Genomic DNA, 22,391 nt, shown 5'->3' on the forward strand with positions numbered 1-22,391 from the left:
CGCCGGGCGCCGTGCCCGCTCCGCGCTTCCCCGCTCTGCGGCTCGGCCCTCGCTCGCTCGCTCGCTCCCTCCTCCTGGGCGGTGGTTGAGGCCGGCGGGAGGTGGGATCGGCCGGGCCGGGGAAGCCGCCGGCGGTCAATGGGCGCCCGTTGATGGCAGGCTGGGCGGCCGCGGAGGGCTAGGGTCGGCGCGGAGCGCAGCGGAGCCGCGCGGGGGGCCAGGGGGGTCGCGCCGCAGCCGGCGGGGAGGCACGGAGGCGGGGGGCGCCCTGCAGCCCCGCCGCGCCGCAGCCCGGCGGCCGCCAAAGTTGCTCCCCATCCCGGGGGGGAGCTGGGGATCAGGCGGGGCGATGATCTTCCCCAGCGGCAACAGCAGTGCGGCGGGCGGCAGCCGGACGCCGTATAGGAAGCAGGTAAGGGTGGCGGGGTTCCGTGGGTCCCCCACCCCCGCTTTTTTTTTTTTTTTTCTTTTTCTTTTTTTTTTTCTTTTTTTTTTCTCCGTCCGGGGGAGCGGGGAGGGGGTGGCGACTCGCCTTCGGCTGCAACTTGCAGCCCCGCCGCTCGCTTCTGCAGAGCTGGGATTCGGAAAAAAGACACCACCTCCCCCCTTCCCTCCACCCCCCCCTCCCCAAGTCTCCTCTTAAAAACGGCGCCGTGACCTTGCCGAGTGCCCGGGCGGCCTCCGCCGGGTGACCTTAGCGGCGGGGCCGGGCCGGGCGCTGCGGGCGGCGGGGCGCTCAGGGCCGGGCGGCTGCCGGCCCCGCCGAGCTCGGCAACAAGTTAAAAGAGCCCAGCCCGGTGTCGCAACCCGGGCTGCAAAGCGAAACTTGGGGCCGGGTGTGTTTTTTTTTCGCCTCGCGTGAAATGGCCAAAAGGCTCGGGGCTCGCTCGTTCGCTGGGACGTGCCTCCAGGAGCCCGCTGGCGCAGCCCAGCCTCAGACTTTCCCCTTCTCTCCCCCTTGAAGTACACAAGGGAAATCCTGTGACATTTTCTGGGCAGACAGATCATTGTGATAATCTCGGAGCGCTTACATCTATGGAGCTGTGCTGAGAGAGGTATTTGCTTGCTCGCTTACTTGTTCAGCCACCGAAAATAAAATAGTGGGACTGCAACCTTGCTCGGCCGTTGCGCTTTCAATATGTATCCCCCACCAGAAACGCTGACTTAACATGATTGTATTTAGTAAGAAGCGCTTACTTCTCATTGAACCTGCGATATTTTTCAAAAAGTACGTCCTTAAGCTGGTCAGAAAACACACTCTGTAGCTATGCCCCAAAGGGCAAATGGAGGAGAGGTCACTGGCGAGATCTGTGGGTGACAGCGCGTGCCGATGCCGCCATGGCAGGCGTCTTCCAGGTGGACAAACCCCTCTGCAGGTGGGCGCAGGCGGCCACGCGCGGGGCCGCTGAAATGGGCGGCAGGGCTGGGGGCCCTCTGTGCGCTGCTCTGCGCAGGGAACCCCCGCGACAGCACAAGTTCGGTTCCTGCGTTTTCTTAGAGTTGAAGTTGTAGCTCTCAAAAATTGCTATTTCCTTTCTCCTCCACCCTCATTTTAGAGAAATATCTTTTTGATAAGAATCGCTTGTGTGCTATCTCAGTGGCGCTCTGCAGATGCTGCCTAACAGTGTATGGAGTTATCTTTGTATCTTGTACTTGAAGCGTTCAAGTCCATACGCAATAAAACATGCTTATTGTGTGTGCTGGTTTTGGTTTGGTTTTAATAAATGCCCTGGATACACCCACGCTGACGATCTTGTCTGGCGCTTCTGCATACTTTGTAAATGAAGCCAATTTATTCGATCCTCTCCCTGAAAGGGCCATTAATGCCGGCACGGTGGGGCCTTGGCGGGCCCGGGCGCGGGGCGAGGCTCCCGCTGCCCGCGGATGTGAGCGAGCGGCCGGCCTGCGGCACGCCGATAAGCCAGGGGCTCCTCGCGCCGCCGTGCGCTCCTTGGGCTCAGAGGGCTGAAAGGGCACACTGAATCGGAAAAACAAACAGACTCTTTTTTCCTGTCAATAGGCAGGGAAAGAGGTGAACGCGGGGGTATTATGTGGTCTTAAGACCCTGGGTACCAGAGGTTTCTTTTGTTAGCATGTAGCCATTCTCCGCTCAAACGCTTCCTACACAAGGAGCCGGGGCCTGCGCCTTTCTCCACTGAAGTCCCTGGAAAACTCCCATTAACTTCATTCATGTAGGCTGAGGCCGTTTAAGGGTTGACTTTCCGATCTCCCTTTCACTCGGGCTTCACCTGCAGGGGTGAGCTGATGTCAGACAATACTGAGGAGTGTTATGAGCCTAATTCTTCATTTTTTTTTCATGATAACTAGGAACGGTCCAGATTAATTCCTTGTGCGCTTTATGCAATCCATATTCAGACAATAGAGTTACAATTGTATTTTAGTCTAGGAGACTAGACATTGTAGAAAAAGTAGCCTGCCATCGTCTGTTAAAGGAGCAGCTAGATGTCCTCTGCCAACAGCACCCAGTGTATGAGCCTCGGGAAAAAATGAGTAACTTCAAAATGAAACTAAAATGTTTTGAGCAATTTGTGTGTCTCTATTTCTATTGTAACATACATGATAACAGAATGATGGTATAAGAGCTCTTCATTTTCAGGATTTTTCTGTTACATTTTTTAAGACTCTGTAACAGATTGAGGCAGTTTAATACTAGACACTGTGTTGAAAAGGTGAGCCATTTGCTGGTAAAAGTCATTGTGTTACTATTGATCTATTTTAGGTCATTGTAATATAATGTAAAATTCTGTCTTCATTTAAAATTCTGGCAAGCCTCTAGTTAGCTACAGTAGGTCCAGAGTTTTGCCCATACTTTCTCTTTGTTTTCCCAAAGAACTCTATTTTGTTTTATAAACGAATCTGTGCTTACACTATTACGCTTGTTATCTGTTGTATCTATTTCAGTGTGTAACTCAGGCATGTAGAAGCCAGTCGGCATCCTCAGTTTCAGGTCAGATGCGATTAGGTGGTGTCTAATCCCTTCTGTGTTTTAGGGTGCTTGTAAGAATACTAAAATAGGGTCTCTGAGGTTGTATTTCCAATAGCGTTTCCTGTGTTATGGATAAATGGACATACCAAAAAAAAAAAGAAAAGAAAAGAAAAGAAAAGAAAACAACCTCTTGCCAGGATGTGTTAAAAGTTAGGCATGGTCAAAATGAGTAGCAACTCTGATGATTTTCTTGAAATGCAGATTCAAGTCTAGTTAAAGGCTAAAACCCATGCAGTATCTGCAACAGTAACCTATCACAGTGCTCGTGACCACGCATCCTCTCTGAAGAAGGTAGGCGTAATCTAATATTTTTGCTAACAAGGTTACGCGAGTTATGCAAAGAGCACACATGTGTGCATCCGTGAGGCTGAGGAAGCGACGCGACACACAATATCCTGCTCAGACCCGCGTGCTGTGCTGAGAGCTGATGGCTCCGTCCCTGCTCCCGCCTTCAGTATTCTCATGTAAATCGGGAGGCGCTCCTCCGAAGTAAATATTTCTACACACTGTAAAATTATCGTAAATGGGAAAATTAGGCTTTCTCCTGCCATCTGCTCCTTGAATCCACAGAGCTAGCGCAGATATCTGACGGAAGCACTCCGTGCAGCGAGGCTGCTCCCCTCGGGCTTCTGGCAGAGGCGGCAGCGGCCCAGGGCTGGGACGGTGGTGACGGAGGTGACCGTGATGGCCCACCCGCCACAGCCCACTGTGGTCAGGCCTCCCGGCAGCTTGGCCCGGTAACAGTGCTTCTTGTTACGTTTTGATGAGTGCCGTATTTATCTCGCCTGTGTAAGTAGATTTACATAGTTTGCTGCTTTCAAGCAGATTAGCTGGGTGTAGCTGCACGTGAGGAATTTAACACTGATTTGGTGTTTGGCCTGTTTAAGGACAGACATGCAAAGCTGTTGATTAATCTTTCCGTGCAACTCTGTTAACATCAGGCGCTATGCCACAGGTTGGGTTTTGTTCGAGGCTCAAGAAGGGGGTTAAACGAAGAAAGCCTTGGCTAGTCTTAGGCTAAAAATACAGCTGAGCTTTTCACTCTGTCTGTAGGTTTAAGGTATTGAGAAGCTCCACCTGTAGCCCTGCTTCATCGTTTCTCAGTTTCCTGTGTCTGTGTGTGAGTGGGAGCCATGCTGAACTTGGTGTGGCCCCCTCACGGCACAGCCCCCAGCAGCAGGGAGACCAGGTGGCTGTGGTGCCCTCACCGAGCACTTACCTGAATGCATGGGCTTAGCTTATTTTTGTTTCTTTCTGAGTTTTAAGACTTGGTTACTTTCTGTTGTCAGCTTGCCCTGACCAGGTCAATTTCCCTTTAAATTGTACTCCATCTGTACAGTCTACCTCCGTTAAAGGAGACTTGGCTCTTATATTAAGCACCATCTATTTTAAATTTTTAAGCATATCTCCAAGATTGTAAAGTACTGCTTTGTTCTCAGGAGAGCAAAACTGCTCAGTCAGTGGGTTTCCCTTGTAAGACAAATGTGAATGAAAGAAATAAAAGGAAGCATCTTATCTTGTCAGTCATGATGGTACAGATTCTGAAAAGCGATACGATTCTTATCTGTATTTGGCAATTTAAAGTTTTTGTTTAGTATTTCTAAAAGGGTAAATAGTATATTTTTATCTCTTTGGAAGTTTTATTGTTTAAAGTTTGTATCTTTGTCGGTAGGCTTCACATGGAAGGGAAAATGGAAGCCTGGGTCTTGAACATCTGCTGTTTTCTTTTGGGTTCATTTTTTTTCCTGAAACTTCCAACTGTTTAAAGAAAAAAAAAGTGCTTGAGTTAACACATTTCAGAAGGGTTAGATCCTTTAAACTAGGATTACTGGCGGGGTGGAGAGGGGAAGGAAGGGAGGGGAAAATCCTTTCCCAAGAGCTTGTGATGGCTCCTAAAACAGCAGCACGGTACTGCAATCAAGTTAATAAAAGTAATGGGAGTTTGCCATGCATTTTTTTTCTGGTAACTAACAAGAAAAGATAGCTGTTTCAGTCAGCGTTTTTTTCATCTCTAAAGTTTTCATTAAAATTGATGTTTTCTTGTTTTGTGAGACGGGATACAACAACAGAAGTCAGTGGAGGATAGGAACTCGTTTGCTTCTCCCCTCACAGCTCCATTTCCGGGTTCTTAGGGATGTTTTTCTCAGATTGTTTTTAAAAGAGCTTATTTAGGGGACACTGTGAAGGCGTATAAAGCTGTAGTCCTAATGAAAAGGCGTTTGGAAGTGTTTTGATCTTGGCTGGAGCAAGTTGGTCAGAAGATTTCTAGAAAGCCAACAGAACCACATTTAAATGCCTTCAAAAACCTTGTTGAAGTAATTGCTACTTATTTTGCATACGTTTCAGAATTACAGTGTGCTGTGGTAATTATAACAGCACTGCAGAAGCCACTGTATTTGCAGCTTCCTGATGCAACAGGAAAGGGAAGGGATGAGTTACTAACAGAGGAGAACCATGGGGGAGAAGCGTGTGTTAGATACGCACAAACCTTCAACCCAGCAACTTAGCAAAACATACGCACAACAAGAAATCATGTGCTGCAGGGGCTGGTTACTGTGATTAGCACAGGTTTGGCTCTGCTTTCCTCAAGGGACTGTAGTTAGAGCAGAGTTGCTGCAGCTGTGTGCTGACACGCAGTGCTCTCCAACTCCCGCTGAAGTAACTGAGTGCTGGCTGGGGAGCGCTTTAAGCAGATTCAGGTTGTGCTAGGTTTCCGTCAGATTGAGTTAGTTTGTGTATAGCAGTTTAAATTTAGTAACATTTATTTTGGCTTATGTAAATTGATTTTAACAATAAAACTTTATACCAATCCTAAGGCCTGTCTCATGCACTGAGATTCACTGGCTTAAAATATCTTTAAAATATCTCTTTAAAACACAAGTATAGTTACTGTGCTTCAAAAGTGTCCGTTTTTCTGGATTTATGGTGCAGTATGATGATATATCATCTTTCCGGTCTGTTGCAAAATCAGAGCTAGTAACTATGAATACATACAAATAAATACATAATGTTAACAAAAATACTCTTTTGTTCATGCATCCTCGTGAAAGCCCTGTTGTTCACTTAATTGTACTGGTTTAGGAAATCATTGCTCTGTGTCTTATTTGTTTAAAATAATCTGCTTTCAGAAAATGATGTGTCAAATGGAGTGGGTGTTTTGATTTTCACTTGCTTGGTTGGTCGACCTGCAGAACTTCACTCAAGTTGCGGTGGGAACAAATCATGCTTTGTTCTGTGCAGCCCGATTTGGGCCTGGTTTTCCTTGGTTGCTTGGTTGAAGAATAGCAGAAGCAGCAGCGCAAGGCGAGCATCAAGCTTAGTCTTGCCTGATGTTTCTCTGTGAAACGAAGCATTTCGTTTCGGCAACTGAATGTACGGTGACTTCGGTTTATCACGATGCTGTTCCTTGACAGTATCTCTTAGTGGCACTCTCACATGCTGTTCTGGGCAGTTTTTCTGTTTCTCCCCTTAGATGAGAAGGAGGTTTATTTCTTTTCTTACCTTCAATAGTTTTCTGTTCTTTTCCATCTGAATGTTGTCTACCAGATGGTGCTTTGCTTCAAGAAAGTGTAGATGTGGCTCCACAGGTTAACTGTATCTCATACATTCTGTCATCTGGGTACTACAGCGTAACAGTGTTAGGCTTCAGTCCTTTCAGACATCTGAGACACGTGTGGTACTTCGACTTTTAGTGTGCCTGAGGAGCGAAACCCAGAACTGGGGTATGGGTTTGGGTGGCAGTTGCAGGGCGCGTTCCCGAGGCTGGTTAGTTGCTGCGGCTTTCAGCTCGAGGAGCTGCCAGCTCCCAGGAAGGCTGCTGCAGCTGGCTGGAGAAGTATCCAGCTATCTCCAGAAATCTGAAGCAATGTTCTTGTATGCTTGACTCCTCCTAGGTGAATCAGAACCCTGTCGTAACATCTGTCTAACCCACAAGGAACCGTATCAGTTCATGCTTGTCAGTGCAGTAATCTGAAATCACTCAAAACACAAAGGCAGATGATGAAGGTAAAATCAAATATAAATCCATGTTTACAAACCTTCAAACAAAAAATACAAGATTCTTAAAACTGGCAAACAAAAAAAAAGGCAGCACACAGCAGTAGAGCACTGGAAAGTTTCCTTTACCTTCCATGTAGTGCTGTGGCAGATGACTTCCAGTCTTCCCAGGGAGAATCTGGTTATTGCACAACCCCGGTCCCTCAGGTCTCTGATTTAAGACTCTATGTTGTTTCTTCTGAGGAGGAGGTACTAACATCTCCTGGGCACTGCCAGGTGCAATGTTGCCCACCCAGGCTTTGCAGTGCTCTTCAGCCCAGCATTAAGAAGATGGTTGGCGTGTTGCAAAAGAGATTATGCTTTCATGCTATGATGGCTGAATTTCAAGTCTTGGAGTGGTGTTTTTCTTTCTCCTACCTATACACATAATTTGCTAATAATGCTTCATACAGTTGTGCAACGGGAATTTTCTCTTGGCTACTGTTGGTGGCCTGGAACATGCCTTCTGTGAGCCCAGGAAGGCAGCGCCCACACCAAATAAACCTGGGCTATGGCAGAGCTGGGCAAACAGCTGCACAGGTTTCTGTCCAGCGTAGAAGCTGCTGCCAGCAGGATGAGGTCCTTTGAAGTATTTAGTGGTCTGTGTTCCAGATGAGTTCAAGAAGAGGTCTGAAAATGTGGGTCTGAGCTTTAAGACTCTTGCTTATGCCACTGCATATTTGCATACCCAGTGGTGCCACGGAGTGCGGCGAGACTACTGATGTGAATAAGTGCTTATTGAGACAGAGAATCAGAAGACCTTTGAATTTGCCTCATGAGAAACCTGAGATGAATGGTTGGTGTATCCTAGGGTTGGTGTTAGACTGACATTCAGCAGAATCAAATGGTATTTAAATTGCTTTAATATTATTCCATCCAATCTACTTGGCTTACATGATCCCCCTTACAGTAGTACTTGTGCTTATTTAAAAATACTTCTGCGTAATTTGGGAAAAAACATTGGAGTTAGGTATTTAATACAGCTACTTAGCTACTAACCTTTGAAACAGTGACTGTTTTTGGCCTTTTTTCAGCATTCCAGGAGATCTAGTTCTGGGTGCTGCTTATGAGAAATGCTTAGCAAAACCAGATTTTCTCAAAAGTATTTCTACGGTGTTTAGCTTAAATAAAAAAATAAGTGATAACTGATCCTTTAGTGTCTTGGAGAAACAGTGCTTCCAATGTGTGTGTGTCCATAGAAATATTCTAGAACTGGGGACAGTTTTAGAAAGGAGAGAAACAGCGGTATCCCGTGGTATGGAGGAACTGTGGAGAATGTTGAAAATCTTGAGTAATTTTAATGGTGAAGAATACCGGGACGTAATTCATTGTGTAGAACTTTTGTTGTTTAACAGTGCTGGTGAACTTTAGGGCACCCTGTGGCACTAAGAGACAAATAGAATGATTTTTTTTGGTGCCCTGGGAGTTGCTTCCATTCCCAGTTATGATATCCCACAATCCTATGAAGGCTAATGCGTGATGGAAATGGTTGAGGAAGTCATTCATTGTTCCAGCTTTATGGTGATATTTTAATTGCTATAGTGACAAAATCAGGTTAACTCTTGGACCAGATTTTGTCGTGTTGCCAACAAACATACTGTTCTTAGATCTGTCACGTGCATGGTGTTGTGGTCTCAGGGAAGTCACCAAGAGCTGAGGACTGTCTTAATCATTATAGGAGGCATTTTGTCTTTTCATGTAACTCTTCTTCTTTACATCTTCTGATCAGTTGATAGGAATTCCCTCCTCTGAAGCTCTTGATCTTTTTGTGCTTTCAGTTTTAACGTTTCACTTGCAACTTTATTGTTGTTTCAGAATTAACATATGATTTATATTCCTGTATACAAAATGATGGAATTAACCTATCTGTGATTTTCATTCTTCAATCAAAAGATGTATTTTTTTGGTGTGACACTTCTCTGGTGAAGCCGTTCCAAAATTACTGAATCCTCAGCGCTGGTTTCCTTTCTCCACCTTCTTCCTCACCTAAAGTAAGTTCTGTGTTGAGCCATTGTCTAGGGTGATGCTAGAAGTGCCAGGTCAGCTGCACCTATAACGATTATCCAAGGACAGTACAGGGATTAAGGCAGTGACATAAAGTTCAAATTTCATTGTCTTGTCAAAGACTTTTCAGATAATCTTAGGTAAGTTGTTTAGGTTTAGCTCTTCAAAAGATATTTGGTTATAGTGGTTTTCCTCCCTTGCACATTTTTTTTTTCAGAAATCTTCTAAGATACTGAAGTGGGTCAGATATTACAATAACTAAGGCTAAAATGCTTAATATATAAATATATGCATACACACCACATATATACATGTCCCTGCTTAAGCCTGTTCTTCAAAGCTCAGGATAGAGCAGATTATTCAGAGTGGTAAAACTTCATGTTCAAATTTTGCTCGTCATTGACTCTGTGAGTAGTTCCTTTACAGTCTGGGGAACATTCACATGAATACTCTTCTGGTTGTTTCTAGATTAATAGCAATGACAGAGTTCATTTTGGCTAGAAACTGGACTGGTAGAACTGTCCACAACTTTAGTTTTAGGAAGATGTTGTATTTTTGTCAATAATAGTCTTCCTTTCCAAGCAGAATTTTTGTATGCAGACAGCTACGTAGAACAGGAATAACTCCATGAAGTTTCATGGCCTAGATTTCACATTTATTTATTTATTTATTTATTTATTTATTTATGGTCTAGGTAGTTATAGTGCTTTATGGCTTTATGTCTCCTGCTAAATTAACCCCATTTTTTTTCTCCGTTGGGAGGTTTCCCCTTACAATATTCTGTTGTCCCATTTTAATTTTGAAGTCCAGTTAAATCATGCATACTCAGAGGTTCGATTTATTCTTTTAGCAAATGCAATATGCAGTCTGACTTCAATTTACTATGGCTGTTGTAGCAAACTAATAATGACTTACAAGATTATTAGTATTAAACATCCAATGGTTGCACAGATTGACAAGCTGCAAAGGTAGGACCTGAATATTCTGGTTAAAAATACAATTTATTGAAATTGCCCACAACGTAGGACAAATCTGAAAGCAGTTGTTCAGGGTGATATTTGTGCACTAAGTAGAGGCAGGTGATTAATTTATCTTAAAATGTTCACTGTTAGCTGGGCAGATTCCTGTTCATTACAGCGTTTTAAAGTTAATGATTAATTCAGAGTGTACTTATCAAAACTATTTTCTTTTATCTGTAATTTTTGATGTACTCAGAGGTAAGATTCCTCAGCTGAATTCTTGTGCCAAGGACAAGAACACAATTAATAAAAGCGTGGATGGGTCAGGCTCTGTGCCCAAATGGAGTAGTTTATTTCTGACTCATGTTTGGCATGAAAGTATTCATCATCCCTCGCCGTAGCACCAGACGTGGTTCAAGTGAAACATCCCCTCCCCTCCCAGAAACAGAAGCTCTTGCACAGGTGCTGCAGTTGTAAGTGCCAGCTGTGCTCGTACACGGCTGCACGTGCATCTAACTATGTTGGTGACCGCTGTGGGCACTGCTTGCAGTTCTAGCTCTCTTTTATATGTCTGAGCTAGATAGACTATTGTCTGTGCTGCCAGGACCACTCCATCTTTGCTATGGAATTCCTCATATATTTAGAGTGGTGTATTAGCAGTACATCTGGAAGCCTTCCTAGGTGTTACCTAATTCTTGTGATTTTCAATTCAGAATTAACAATGCTCTGTAGTGTCTATGGGTGATTCATTATGCACGCAGACATTCTCTCCAGCAGCTGTCTGGAGTGTTGCTTCCTTTAACTTTTAACATACACCAACGACCACCGTCCTGCATTTGCTCAGCTTACTGCTGCTAAACATTCATAATTTAACTTAAGAATGCAGTTTTGTGATATAAAAGGAACCATTAATTGTCATGCACTGTGAAGTCACCGACATTTTAATACTAAAGTCATACTATACTGCTGGAGTTTCAGATACCTGAACGATATTCTTAACCGCTTAAACCTACTTTTCTCTTGGAATTAAAAATCTCTTGGAATTAAAAACTAGCTGCATGAGTTATCATTGTAGTTTACAAGCATGTGTATACATGTGTGTGTATATATATAATATGTATGTTTATCTCTTGGTTCGAACCAAGAAAGAAGCTTCAAATTAGAAGGCAAAACGAGAAGGAAGTTCAAGTACCATGGAAAAGAGTTAGAAGAGGTCGTCTGTTTGCATTATTCAAATATAAATTCCAGATTTTGAGAAGAACAGGAAATGATAAATAAAACAGGCTTAAGTACAGAAGTTTTTTTGGAAGTGTATGCTCAAGGATTAGGGAAAAGATTGTCGTTAAAAAAAAGGGGGGGAGTAGGAAATGTTTTCAGCAGTCATAAAGTATTGGATCTAATAAGTGACAAGCATCTAACAAAACATCTTTCTTTAAAGGACAGAAAAAGACTAACTCAGATTTATTTCAGATACAGTGATAAGTAAAATCTGTCCCTGAAGCCAGAGCAGCATTGCTGCCTATGGTACATACACAGGATTTCACTAAAGTTTTAGCAGCTGGACTTGTACATGCTGCTTTTTGTCATACTTTAAAGGCTTAGTTGCAGAGGTAGGTACCAAATGTATTTTCTGCAGTTACGTAGTTTGTGTATGTAAAGCTGAAGGTGGTTTAATTTCTGATTGTTTTCCTGCCTAACGCTGTACTGTTACCACTTCCACGAGTCAGCACTGATGGTAAAAGAGACAGTCTGAACTTCCCCTTTTTGTTTTCGGTGCGGTCAAGGCTGCTGCTTTGGGCCAGCTTAAGCTATTCCTTGAACTAGTCTCAGTTTGTGGTCCCACAGGGACGGGGACCCAGCCAGCTGAAATGCAGTCAGCCAGTGATTGCTGCTGGTGCACGTATTTGGGGCCCCTGAGCCAAACCAAGGGAAAGGTGGGCTCTAAAGCTGAGCTGCTGACAGGGCTGGCAAAGTCATCCGTGCTTGTTATTCGGTTCTGCACCAAAACCAGCTTATCAGAGCAGCAGACCTAGCCAGTGGTGATGAAGCTGTTTGACTTCTTTATACCACCCTTTTCCTTTTCTCTAACTCCAAATCTGAGGTCTTCCAGAAAGTTCAGCTTCTACTTCACAACTCTATTGAAGAGTTGACTTTTCATGTTTAAGACACCTCATCAATAACGTCTGAAAGATTTCAGCTTTTTGTGCCACTCTTAATCTGCCTGATGGCATGGTCAGAGGTTGTTATGGACAAAACATCCTGAAGGTGCAGCTGGAAATCTCCTGGAGATCTCCACCACAGCTTATTGACCTCTGGAAATCTTGCCCTAGTTTTTATGGATGAGCCTTCAGTTTTAATCTTGCTTATGTTTACAAGTTTGAAAACGTCATCCTACTGAAGAAATCCTGATTTCCCTATTTACAAAAAGAAGGAAACTACTATATATAAAGTTTGGCTCATGTGCTCAATTCTTTTTACGCTGATTTTGCAAATTCCTTGCTGTGTTTCATCAAGTCCCCATATCCGTTTTGTTTGCAGTATTGTGAATTGCATTGATGTATGGAAGGAGTCCTCATCTGTGCAACCTTAATCACTTGCATTTAGGGAAACATTAATTTTTTTGAATAACTTTGCATAAAGAGTATTAGATTCACTAGTTGGTTAGATTCCCTTACTAATACTTTTTAACTACATGTCATGCTTCTCTTTTTTTATGGCTTAAAATTCAAAAGAGTTCACCCACAGACTGGTTTAAATCAGTGTTCGGTAACTTTGTGCTTTAACGGGTCTCCTAAACTCAAACTTCTGTGGGCCATGGAGCTATACATGCTTCCTGAAGCAGCTTTCATCAGACAACTATCTTTAATCTGAAAGCTGTTGGTTTTGATGCAAACTGGGACAAGTTAACTTTTTCTATGGCATAAGGAGACCTCAAGAATTAGATTATGCCCTGTAAAGTCTAGTAGACATTTGTCCTCTGCAAGAATGTAAAGGCACTGGCCCTAAACGAGGCTGCAGCTGGGTGATGCTAAGTGGTTCTCTCAGTAAGAGCCACAGGCAGAGGTATTTGTACCTCCAACCTTGCTCTGCCTCTGTATTCCTTTGACCCCAAAGTGGGCTGGCTCAGAGCCACATTATTGCAGTCGTTGCAGAAGCAGAGATTTCCTAATGGTAGTGTGCTGTTGGGGAAGGGACACATCTGAGCAGCACGTTCATTATTCTGGGTTACCTTCAGTGTGGGTGCAGACCCTTAATGTCAGGTTGTGGGAGTACGTGAGAAGTACAAGCAGGACGTGAGAAGAATGCAAATATCATTGATCCTTGGAGCAATAATGCTAATATAAAAATGTGCACTTTTTTTTTGAAGGGACATATTAAAAAGTCAGTTCTCAGTTATTAGTGAGTGGCTTGTCCTGACTGTGGATTTGATGTGCCGGGGGTTCATACCTTCCAAACTTGTTTTTAAGTACAACCTGCTAGAATGCTGCAGAGGTGGCTCTGCTAGAGAAGACATCATCTCTTCTGGAGCCAGCTGATCTTGAAAAGTGTACAGCTGCCATCTCATAATATGGTATTACCAGAATCTGGAGGACCTAGTCTGGCTGTGCAGCTTCTAGACAATGTCTGCACAGCACTCTTGGCTCTGGGATTGCAGTAGAGAAGCACTCTTGTTTGGATTGGATCTACCCAGATGAGCTGCCAGCTCTGGCAGAATATTGCATGTGTGGGCCTGGAACAACAGTGCTTAGATGGCTGGGCACTGTGATCTTGAGCACTACAAGCTGCAGGAGGCCTTAAGTTGGGTGCAGCACCTCATCAGTGTATTAGTGCCATCCTGTGCTTTATTTAACAGGTCATCTGGGAGCATGCTGTGCTGCAGCAAGTGTTCCTGCCATTGTATGGTTTTGTTGGAAACAGCCTGAATGTGTTGAAGCTGATGCTGAGCAAATGCTACCAAGCCCTGCTTCATCCAAGTTGAATGTGATTAGATAGCATTTGTACTATACTCAGCGTTGTGTCCTGCAGTATCCTAGTCCCTGTTTGCTCAAACTGTGATGGAAAATTACTTGCTGACCTCTCCATTAGGAATCCTGGTAATGAAACAAGTGATAGGTGTATTTCTGTAACAACTGAAACTATTCTTAAAGTAAATACTCTTTTTCCACTCTTGAGCATGGAAATTGTGTAGCTGGAGAGCAAAAAGGTGTGAGAGGGCATAACTGCTAAGTATTGTGAGGTGTATGAGGGATGCTGATTGAAAAGGTGAGAAGAAAGTGCTTCCCACTAACTTCTAGGAACCTGAACTGAGCTACAACTGCAAGATAGGAATTTTGAGACATTTAGAGAAAAAAAAAGAGACTTTTTTTTTTCCCCCTCATGAGAGAAATGTCTAAATGTTAACATTTTTGTTACTTCTTATAGCACATAGTTACAAGAAAACGTGCGATAAAAGCCTTTGGAAGAAAAAGTAGGAAGTATGTGATGCCGCCTGTCTTAGGTCACTTGAACACTGATCTCTGTAGCTAGACTTAGGATCCAGGTAGATGGCATGCACAGATCTGACAGAAGGCAGATGTCACCGCCGTACCTGTATACACACTCACTTCTTAAAGGCCAATGGGCAGCATGCTGATAACAATGCACAGAACATGTTCATAGTTTCTTCTTGCTTGTCAAGTTACATCTTCTGCAACTGGTGTTTGCTGATCAGCTGAGGCAGTCTTAAATTGTCTGTAACATCTCCAACATTGTGCTCCAACAGCATTTTCTGTAGTAACAGCAGCCTCAGGATGAGTGTTGGTTGGTATCTGTCCGGACCACTCATTGACCAGATGAGCTGTTCCTTGTTTCTGAATTTCCCAGGAGTTAAACATAGTTGATCATGCTCAATTGATTTTAGATTCGTTCTGTGGTGCCTGTGCATAGGTAAATCACTGTGTGCTATGTAGGGGAGAGCTGTGGGAGTCTTTCTGGCCACAACAGACCAGCCTTCTGCTCCTGAGGAGCAGAGGAGTGTTCTGTGCATGAATGAGCATATTTTGTCATATGCCTGTAGAAATGGACCATTTATTCCACTAGAATATGTTGTAGTGAACCCTAGGCCAAACATGTTGGGTGTGGTAGGCTTTCCTAAAGCTTTGTAACAATGCAAGATCATCTCTAAGAAATAACAAAAGGTGACAAATAGCCACTGCCCCCCCCCCAAATTTAGAAATAGTTGTCATAGATGCTAAATTCAAGTCTTCCCACACACAGCTTGTCCTCAGTTATTGGTTTAAATTGGTTTTGCTTTGGCTGAGTTGAAGTACAATAAAACAAAGCATTGCTTCATCACCTCCCATGAGACTACAGCTAGCAGCTTGTCCATCCTGCCGTTGTTAGCACATGCATCACAGCAGATACAGTTGCGCTGAGGAGAATCCTGGGTGAGTATCACTCCTACATCCCACCACGCTGTGGGCAGCACAGCCAGGCGCCTGCACTGCTGCTTGCATGGGGTCTGCAACACCAGCCTTGCAATGGGAAACAATGCAAGAGGGGCAAACGTTTTAAGAGCAATGAAGTCCGACTCCAGTTCTTTTCTAATGAGATTTGAACTTCCATGGTTTATTTTAGGAAGCCATGTAGAGTCTCAGGAATCATTTAGAAGACTTTGGGAATTTCATTTGCAGCCATGTACGTGCTACACACAACCTCATTAAAATCCAAAGAAAACTGGCACACGTATTGCAGCGTGCAAACCAAGTAGAGTTTGCTCTCTACAATTCTGTAGAGAAGCCTTATGTTGAAAAGTTTGCCAACATCATACACTCGTGCTTTTTGGTCTGTCAGCTTTATACAACATTGAAATTTATAAAGCTTTTGGGCAAATTTGTGCAAATGAAGGTAGAACCACTGGGTGAAAGCAGAACAAGGCTGATGTATGTAAATCCAGAAGACTGACAACTCCTTACATAAGAGTCTGATTATTTTAAAAGTTGCTACTGATCTTGCTCTTGTTCTAAAATCAGCTACGTTGCTAATTTAGTAATACTTGGCTGCTTCCATTCAGCTAGGGTTTTCTTCCTGTGAGGGAGAATCCCATTTTGGAGATGTATTCACCCTGACAAAGAATTGCACACTGAGTGTCAGACGTTGTATGTAGACCAGTTGAAGTAGCATGGTCTCAACTATGGTCTTCTTGAATGTCAAAATACCATGGCAAAGTTAGCACAAATTCTTAGCATTCCTTACTGTTTCTACTGAAAGTGGCTATCAGCTATCTGCAGATAGTCACCTCAACCTGTGCTGAAGTAACTGTAAAAATACGTTATGCTTCCCTTATGGCTTCAGAGCAGAGAAGGCAGTGGAGTACTAAATCCTGTGTTGCATTTACTGTTGGTGCTTCTTGAATTAGTTGGAATGTCATTAAAATATGGTTACTTTGGTTTTCAAATCAAAGTCAGGTTGCTTTAGAACTCAAATGTTATACAAAGTCAGTTTTGGGGGGAAAAAAAACACAACAAGGAGATTTCAAGTACACACAGTCCTGTGCATGCCTGAAGTAAGATTTCTTTCTAGATTTTTACTCCAGTTATATTTTATGGCTGCCATCACAGCTACAAGACACTCATTAGAAACATTACATTCAAAATTTGAGTTCTGAATTCAGGTTTTTAAAAATGTTGGTTACTTATGGAAGGATCCCAGTATATGAACTTTGTCACGATTTGAAAAGGAGATGAGTAGAAGGATAAAATACAGAAGGTTACCATACGTGCCCCTGGTCGTCCCTGATGGTATTGCAGACGTAGACTAGCTTATAGCTTTATCTGTCTGGGAGCCTGCTGGAAGAAAGATACTATTGATCTCTGTACCCATTTTGTTAGATGGATGGGCAGCTTTCAAACATTTGGGGAACAGATAACATGCTATGGCTAGGGGTAATACAAAAGGGTCTGAAGTCAGTGTTAAAGTGGAACACTTGATCTTCTCCGACGTTTGTATCAGTGGCTGCTTCCATCCTCAGAGTGCACCACAGCAGCCAAAAGCTGCATTCAGTTTTTCAGGAAAAAAAAGAAAGGAAATCAAAAATTTCCCCTGAAATAAAAGTCCAGTCAAAGGCCCTTTTTCTGGGGATAGGGATGGGGTGGGGGTAGTCATGGTGGCAAAAAAGGAGACAATTGTTTTACTGAGTACTTCTAAATCTGTATAAAAGTACTGGGGAAAACTAGCAGTCAACTTTGAAAGTAGAGAGAATCTTTCATAGTCCTTTTTTCTCTGCTGTATTCTCTCTTTTTTTTTTTTTTAATATGTTGACTAAATATACATTAATATCACCAGGACTTTTCCTAATTACATTTAATATTAACATAAATTAATTATACCATTTCTGTCTGTGTTTTTCTAGGAGTTGTGCCTGAGACTTGCCTTAATACCTTACCAGTAATGTGGTCTATGTCCTCTTCCAGTCTGTTGGTTATAATGAGTTGTATCTGCTGCGCTTTTATCGTATTGCAGAATGTAAGAACCACAAGGGCACTTCTTGAAATTTCAAAAGTGAGGGACAAAAAGATGAAAAGAACTTCCAGCACAGCACAGATGAGTTCCATGGCAAATGTTATAAAGGACCATGCAAATCCTTGCGGTGAAGTAGGTAGGGAGTGCAGCAATGCTCAGTTGTGTTCTTCTGATGAGGAGTCATTTGTTGCCACGGACGGGGTGTATGATGCTACCATTATGACTTACGCAGGCTTAACTGTAAGGTAGCACAGGGACATAAGCTGCTGAGCAACAGAGTTGGATCTTCTTGGCATCGGTGTTACAGTAACCTTCATGATGCACTTGCATGGTGCTTCTATACTAGCACGCTCTTTGTTGATAACCTCTAGTTAGGTCTGAAGACACAAAGCATTAGGCAATTAAAAAAGGAAAAACATTTGTGAACTGAATACTGAATACATTTGCAAAATGAATGCTAAACTGATCTATACTTTAAAGCATAAGCTGTGTATCTCAAGAGAGCGTGTTGCTGGGGTTGTCTGGATTCCATCTAGATGACGAAGTGTTACAAAACTGGCTTCTTTTCTAGAGGGCTTTTTCTGACGTGCCACCTTTCCTTCTGTTGGAGTTGCTGGCTGCAGTGAGATGGGCGTTGTCTGCCAGAGAAAGATTAAGATTTAGGAATGTAGAAAAAAGGGCCAGAGCCAGCTGCCTCTACAGTCCCATCTACGTCTTCAAAGAACACAGCAGGAGAAGCAGGAATGGGCTGGGGGCTGTACTGCACAGTGCTACTTACTGAATACTGGCATAACAGAATGGTGGCCTTGCCAAGAAGAAGATACGTTTTGTTCTTTAAAATAGCATGGAGGGGTGCACAGTAACAATGATGCCACAGTGCTGGTATGGAATACTGCCCATATGGAACCAGCAATTGTAGACAAAGGGATTTGAATAAGAACTGACTCCCTCATACATGGTCAGGCACAACTTCTTCAATTTATTTTTTTAACTTCAATAAACAGAAAATGACATAGCGGATCCCATGTCAGCCAAAAGAGCCATCTGTGGTCTAACCCTGTGACAAACAGTATAGCAGTAATTCCAATGCCACCAAGAGTGTGGAGTTTGCCAAAAAAGCAGATGCTTCTTTTGACGTGCATCTTCAATGCTGTGCCGTTTCTGTCCTGTAATTGCTGTCGATGGAGGGAGGGTGGATAGCCTAGCCAGATGAGCAGAATGCTGAGATTGCAGTTTGGGGGGGAAAAATGAGAATTTGGAAAACAGAAAGAAATAATAATAAAAAGACACTATATACAATAAAAAAAGTCTGAAATAAAAAACTGCAGTTTATCTATGTACCTCATGAAGCCTGTGATGCTTTATAAGTAAAAAAAAATATTTAAAGCTTATTAGAAACCTTGTATTAGTTTAACATAATATGGAAGAGCAGTAAAAAAATATTTCAGGAAAGAGCAGATTTTTTTCTGCAGAATTTTTAATTTTCAAAAGAAAACTTTTTTTTTTTTTTCCCTATAATCTCCTAAAGAAATAGAGGTTGAGCAGACGTACTTTCTACTGTACTGCCAGTAGTACCAGTATTCAAGCAGTTCTCTGAATAAGCCTGGGTGAGTATCTCCATGTCTGCATTGTACTCCTTTTTTACCGTGATCCTAGGAATCCCATCAGCAACTTCATGAGTTATATGAACGTAGCTGGACTAAGCACCAAAATGAGATGATGGATGGCATCCTTAGTTGTTGAAAATGAGGATGGCTTCAAGAACGTTGCATATTCACTACTACCGTTTATGAAACAAAGAACTTAATTACCTATGCCCGTAAAAATATACATCTTAATATATCATAAACCTAAATACTTGAAACCTCTAAGTTTTGGATTACATTGGATATTGTCCATCGCCCCATTTGTTAGCAGTGGAAGCTAAAGTTCAGAATAGCTAATGACACAAAGGGTGACCAATATCACAGCTGTGCAGGTGATCTGCTGCATTCCAATGCAGGGGTCTGTCCTCGGAGCAGGAGCCTTATGTGATGCCATCTCACACCCATGGCTTAGTTTTGCAGGATTCACTAAGAGAAATGGTTACCTGCTATACATTGCTGTCTTACTTTCCTGCAAGGGAGCAAGAAAATACCCAGGGTGTATCCACGTCCTACAGTTTCCATACATTTAAGTCCCACCTGTTGGTGCCGCTTCTGGTATGCTACTTCTCCCCATTGCATACACTCTAAGTACAATAAAAGGATAATGCATGTTCTTTATTTTCAGATTTCAGTGTGCTTGTTTCCAGATTTGATGAATAAGAATAATTAATTGCCATCTTTCCTTTGGATTTTTGATCATAGTAGATATCAGGTTGTTTTTAGTTTTTCTTTCTTGAAAAAATGACAGGGGCATCGTATTATCATAGTCAGGTATTTTCTATTTTGAGGAATTGCTGCGCCTTCTGATGTTCAGTCCTGTACGGAATAATTTTACTTATTAAGAAGAGATTAAAAACAGCAAGGTTAGGATGCACCATGAATTTAAGGGTTGGGAGGAAGAGGAAGTGATGGTATCAGTGATGCTGCTCAGTGTGCTTTTTGCTCTGCTTCTTCCCTTCCCGTGACAGTGCAAGCTGTGCACTGTGTTTGTGGTCTCCACTCCAGTCCATATCTCACTTTCTGCTACAGAGTCCATTAGAAAGGAAACTGCTGATCAAGGCGTGTTTTTTTTTTATATATATATATATATTTTTTTTTTTTTCCTGATGAAAAATGTCACCTGACAGCGTCAGAGGTCTCAGTCAAGATCTATAGATATTTACTGCCTCTACCTTATCCACTAAGCTGGTTATCCTGGCAGTGAAGAAAATTAGATTGTTTTGATGATGTGATCTGTTTTTGACAGATCTTTTCTGTCTGCTTTTTTGTCATTCTATTATCATCCAGATTCTTGTAAACTGATTGTTTAATAATTTGTTCCAGAATATTTCCGGGAATTGAAGTTTGGCTGACTGCTGTGAAATTCCCTGGGTCTTCCTCTTCCCCTTTAAAAAACAAAATTAAAAAAAAAAAAAGAAAAAAGGAAAAGCAGGACATTTCATGGCTGACTGAGAAACAAAACTATTTATGGGAGTTCTATATGTGCCAGCTGCAGTTTGACTCATTTTTTTATTTATATATTTTTTTATGTCCTGGGAATTTGAACGCTTTCATGAAGTAGAACAATTGCCTGAAAACTTGTCATTTTTATTTGATATTGATCTGATTTGGGCTGACACCTGAAGAGTTTTTAAATGGTAGTAGTGAGTAGGAGTTTCCTGTTACATGAATGTTTAAGCAAAATCATATATCCAGTGAGAAGGGACTGCTGTGACCATGTAGTTTAGGGATTTCTAAACCTCTTAACACTGTGAGTGCTGAAATAGTCATTTGTCAGAGGCAGATGCTACATTTCTGCACTTTTTCCCTTAAACCTCTTAGATGCTGCCTTAGATGTGGTGAGAACCCCTCCCTCCACATGCTTGCCTTGGTGGCATTTTTTTTTTTTTAATGATTTTTGTTAGTTGCATTCAGTGCTGCGTGCTGGACTTGCTGCCATTCAGAGCCTTGTGTAAACCCATTGGTGTGTGAGTTAAGCCTCTCTACAAAGGGATGTGTTTTCTTCTAATTGCAGCCTGAATCCTCAGCCTGGAACAAAAACTTCAACATAGGCTCAGGATTCAGTACTCTTTTCTGTCTGGATCCTGAGCAAAAGCCTTGGCTGGTTGCACTGGAGGAAGCAAGTCTGTGTTTTTACTAGAGTCAAGAAGGAAGCTGGCAGTGAATTCTTTTGTGTCTATTGCTCAGTGAAGGACTAACCACAAAAACATGCACATGTTTTTCTGTCCAGTAGATCTCAGTACCAAGCGCTCTTTCTTCAGGTACTTCAGCATCTTGACTTTCTTTTTCAGTTGTTTTAACCTAGGTTGACTGTTGGCTTGCTGTGGCCTTTTCAGGTTTCAGAAGCTAAAACTCAAATATTTTGCTTTAGATGTATCTATAATGTTGTCATGGCAAGGGCATGGTACCAATATTGTCCAGGGAATCCAGTATAAAACAGAGGGACAAGGATGTTGTGATTCATGATGAGCAAGCAGAAGGGAGAGGAACTAATAGCTTCAGCAAAAGAACAGGGGCTTAGCCAGTTCAGCACTCCCTTCTTTCTCATTTGTGATAGGTTTTGTGCTGTGGTGCGGCTAGTTTCTTGTATCCATCACCTTCTGTTTGTCTCTGGATGAGGGGAGTCAGTCAGTGGAACGCTTGAAAATCCCCAGTGGGATGAACTTGATGAGATGAGCTCCTTGGAGCTTTGAAGCTTTTCCATTATCAATGAGAAGAGCTACCTGAACCAGGAGGAGCTTCTGCATCCCTTGCTTGCTCTGTTGTTGCAACCTCTCCTGCCATCCCCAAATTAGAGCTCCTTTTTTATTAAAAAATAATGAAAAAAAAATAATTCTTGGAGGGAGGAAAAAAACAATTGGGTAGCATCAGCATGGGTTTTGTCATATGTTTCAATGTTGCCGTAATTATGCTCCCCTTTTTCAAGTGTCTTCATAAAATGGAAATGCATAGATTTGGAGCTGTATTTATTTCCTTACTGGTAGGAGATTGCTGTTCTACTAAACCTTAGTACTTGTAATTTAAATACTATTAGTTTCAGGTCCTCTAAAAGTTCAGGAATACAACAGTTTGTAACAGGCTGGAATGGTACCTTCTGTTGTTAGTTAGTAATCATTGCTTTCTGCTGAGAACAAATGTAGTCCTGCTAAGTTACTGTGAAAGATATTTTGTCCTCTTAACCACCCTGAGCAAAAGAGCTGTCAGAGGGGAGAGGACTTGAGTTATAAGCAGGACGTTCTA

The 22,391-nt window shown here is 42.6% G+C and overlaps 1 protein-coding gene across 5 annotated transcripts in view; it reads left to right on the forward strand.

Moving 5' to 3' along the window:
- RBMS1 (RNA binding motif single stranded interacting protein 1) overlaps nucleotides 1–22,391 on the forward strand; it is a 149,157-nt gene that overhangs the window by 54,431 nt on the left and 72,335 nt on the right. The window contains exon 1 of one of the 5 annotated variants that reach the window (XM_035330900.1): nucleotides 35–412. The exons of the other annotated variants lie outside the window; for them this stretch is intronic. Coding sequence (XP_035186791.1) covers nucleotides 350–412 — 63 coding nt within the window. The 5' untranslated portion in view covers nucleotides 35–349. Of the gene's footprint in view, nucleotides 1–34; nucleotides 413–22,391 lie in introns of those variants that run through there. 5 annotated transcript variants of the gene reach the window in all.

Source organism: Oxyura jamaicensis, chromosome 7 (assembly GCF_011077185.1).
Source record: "Oxyura jamaicensis isolate SHBP4307 breed ruddy duck chromosome 7, BPBGC_Ojam_1.0, whole genome shotgun sequence".
In the NCBI taxonomy this organism is placed as follows: Eukaryota; Metazoa; Chordata; class Aves; order Anseriformes; family Anatidae; genus Oxyura; species Oxyura jamaicensis.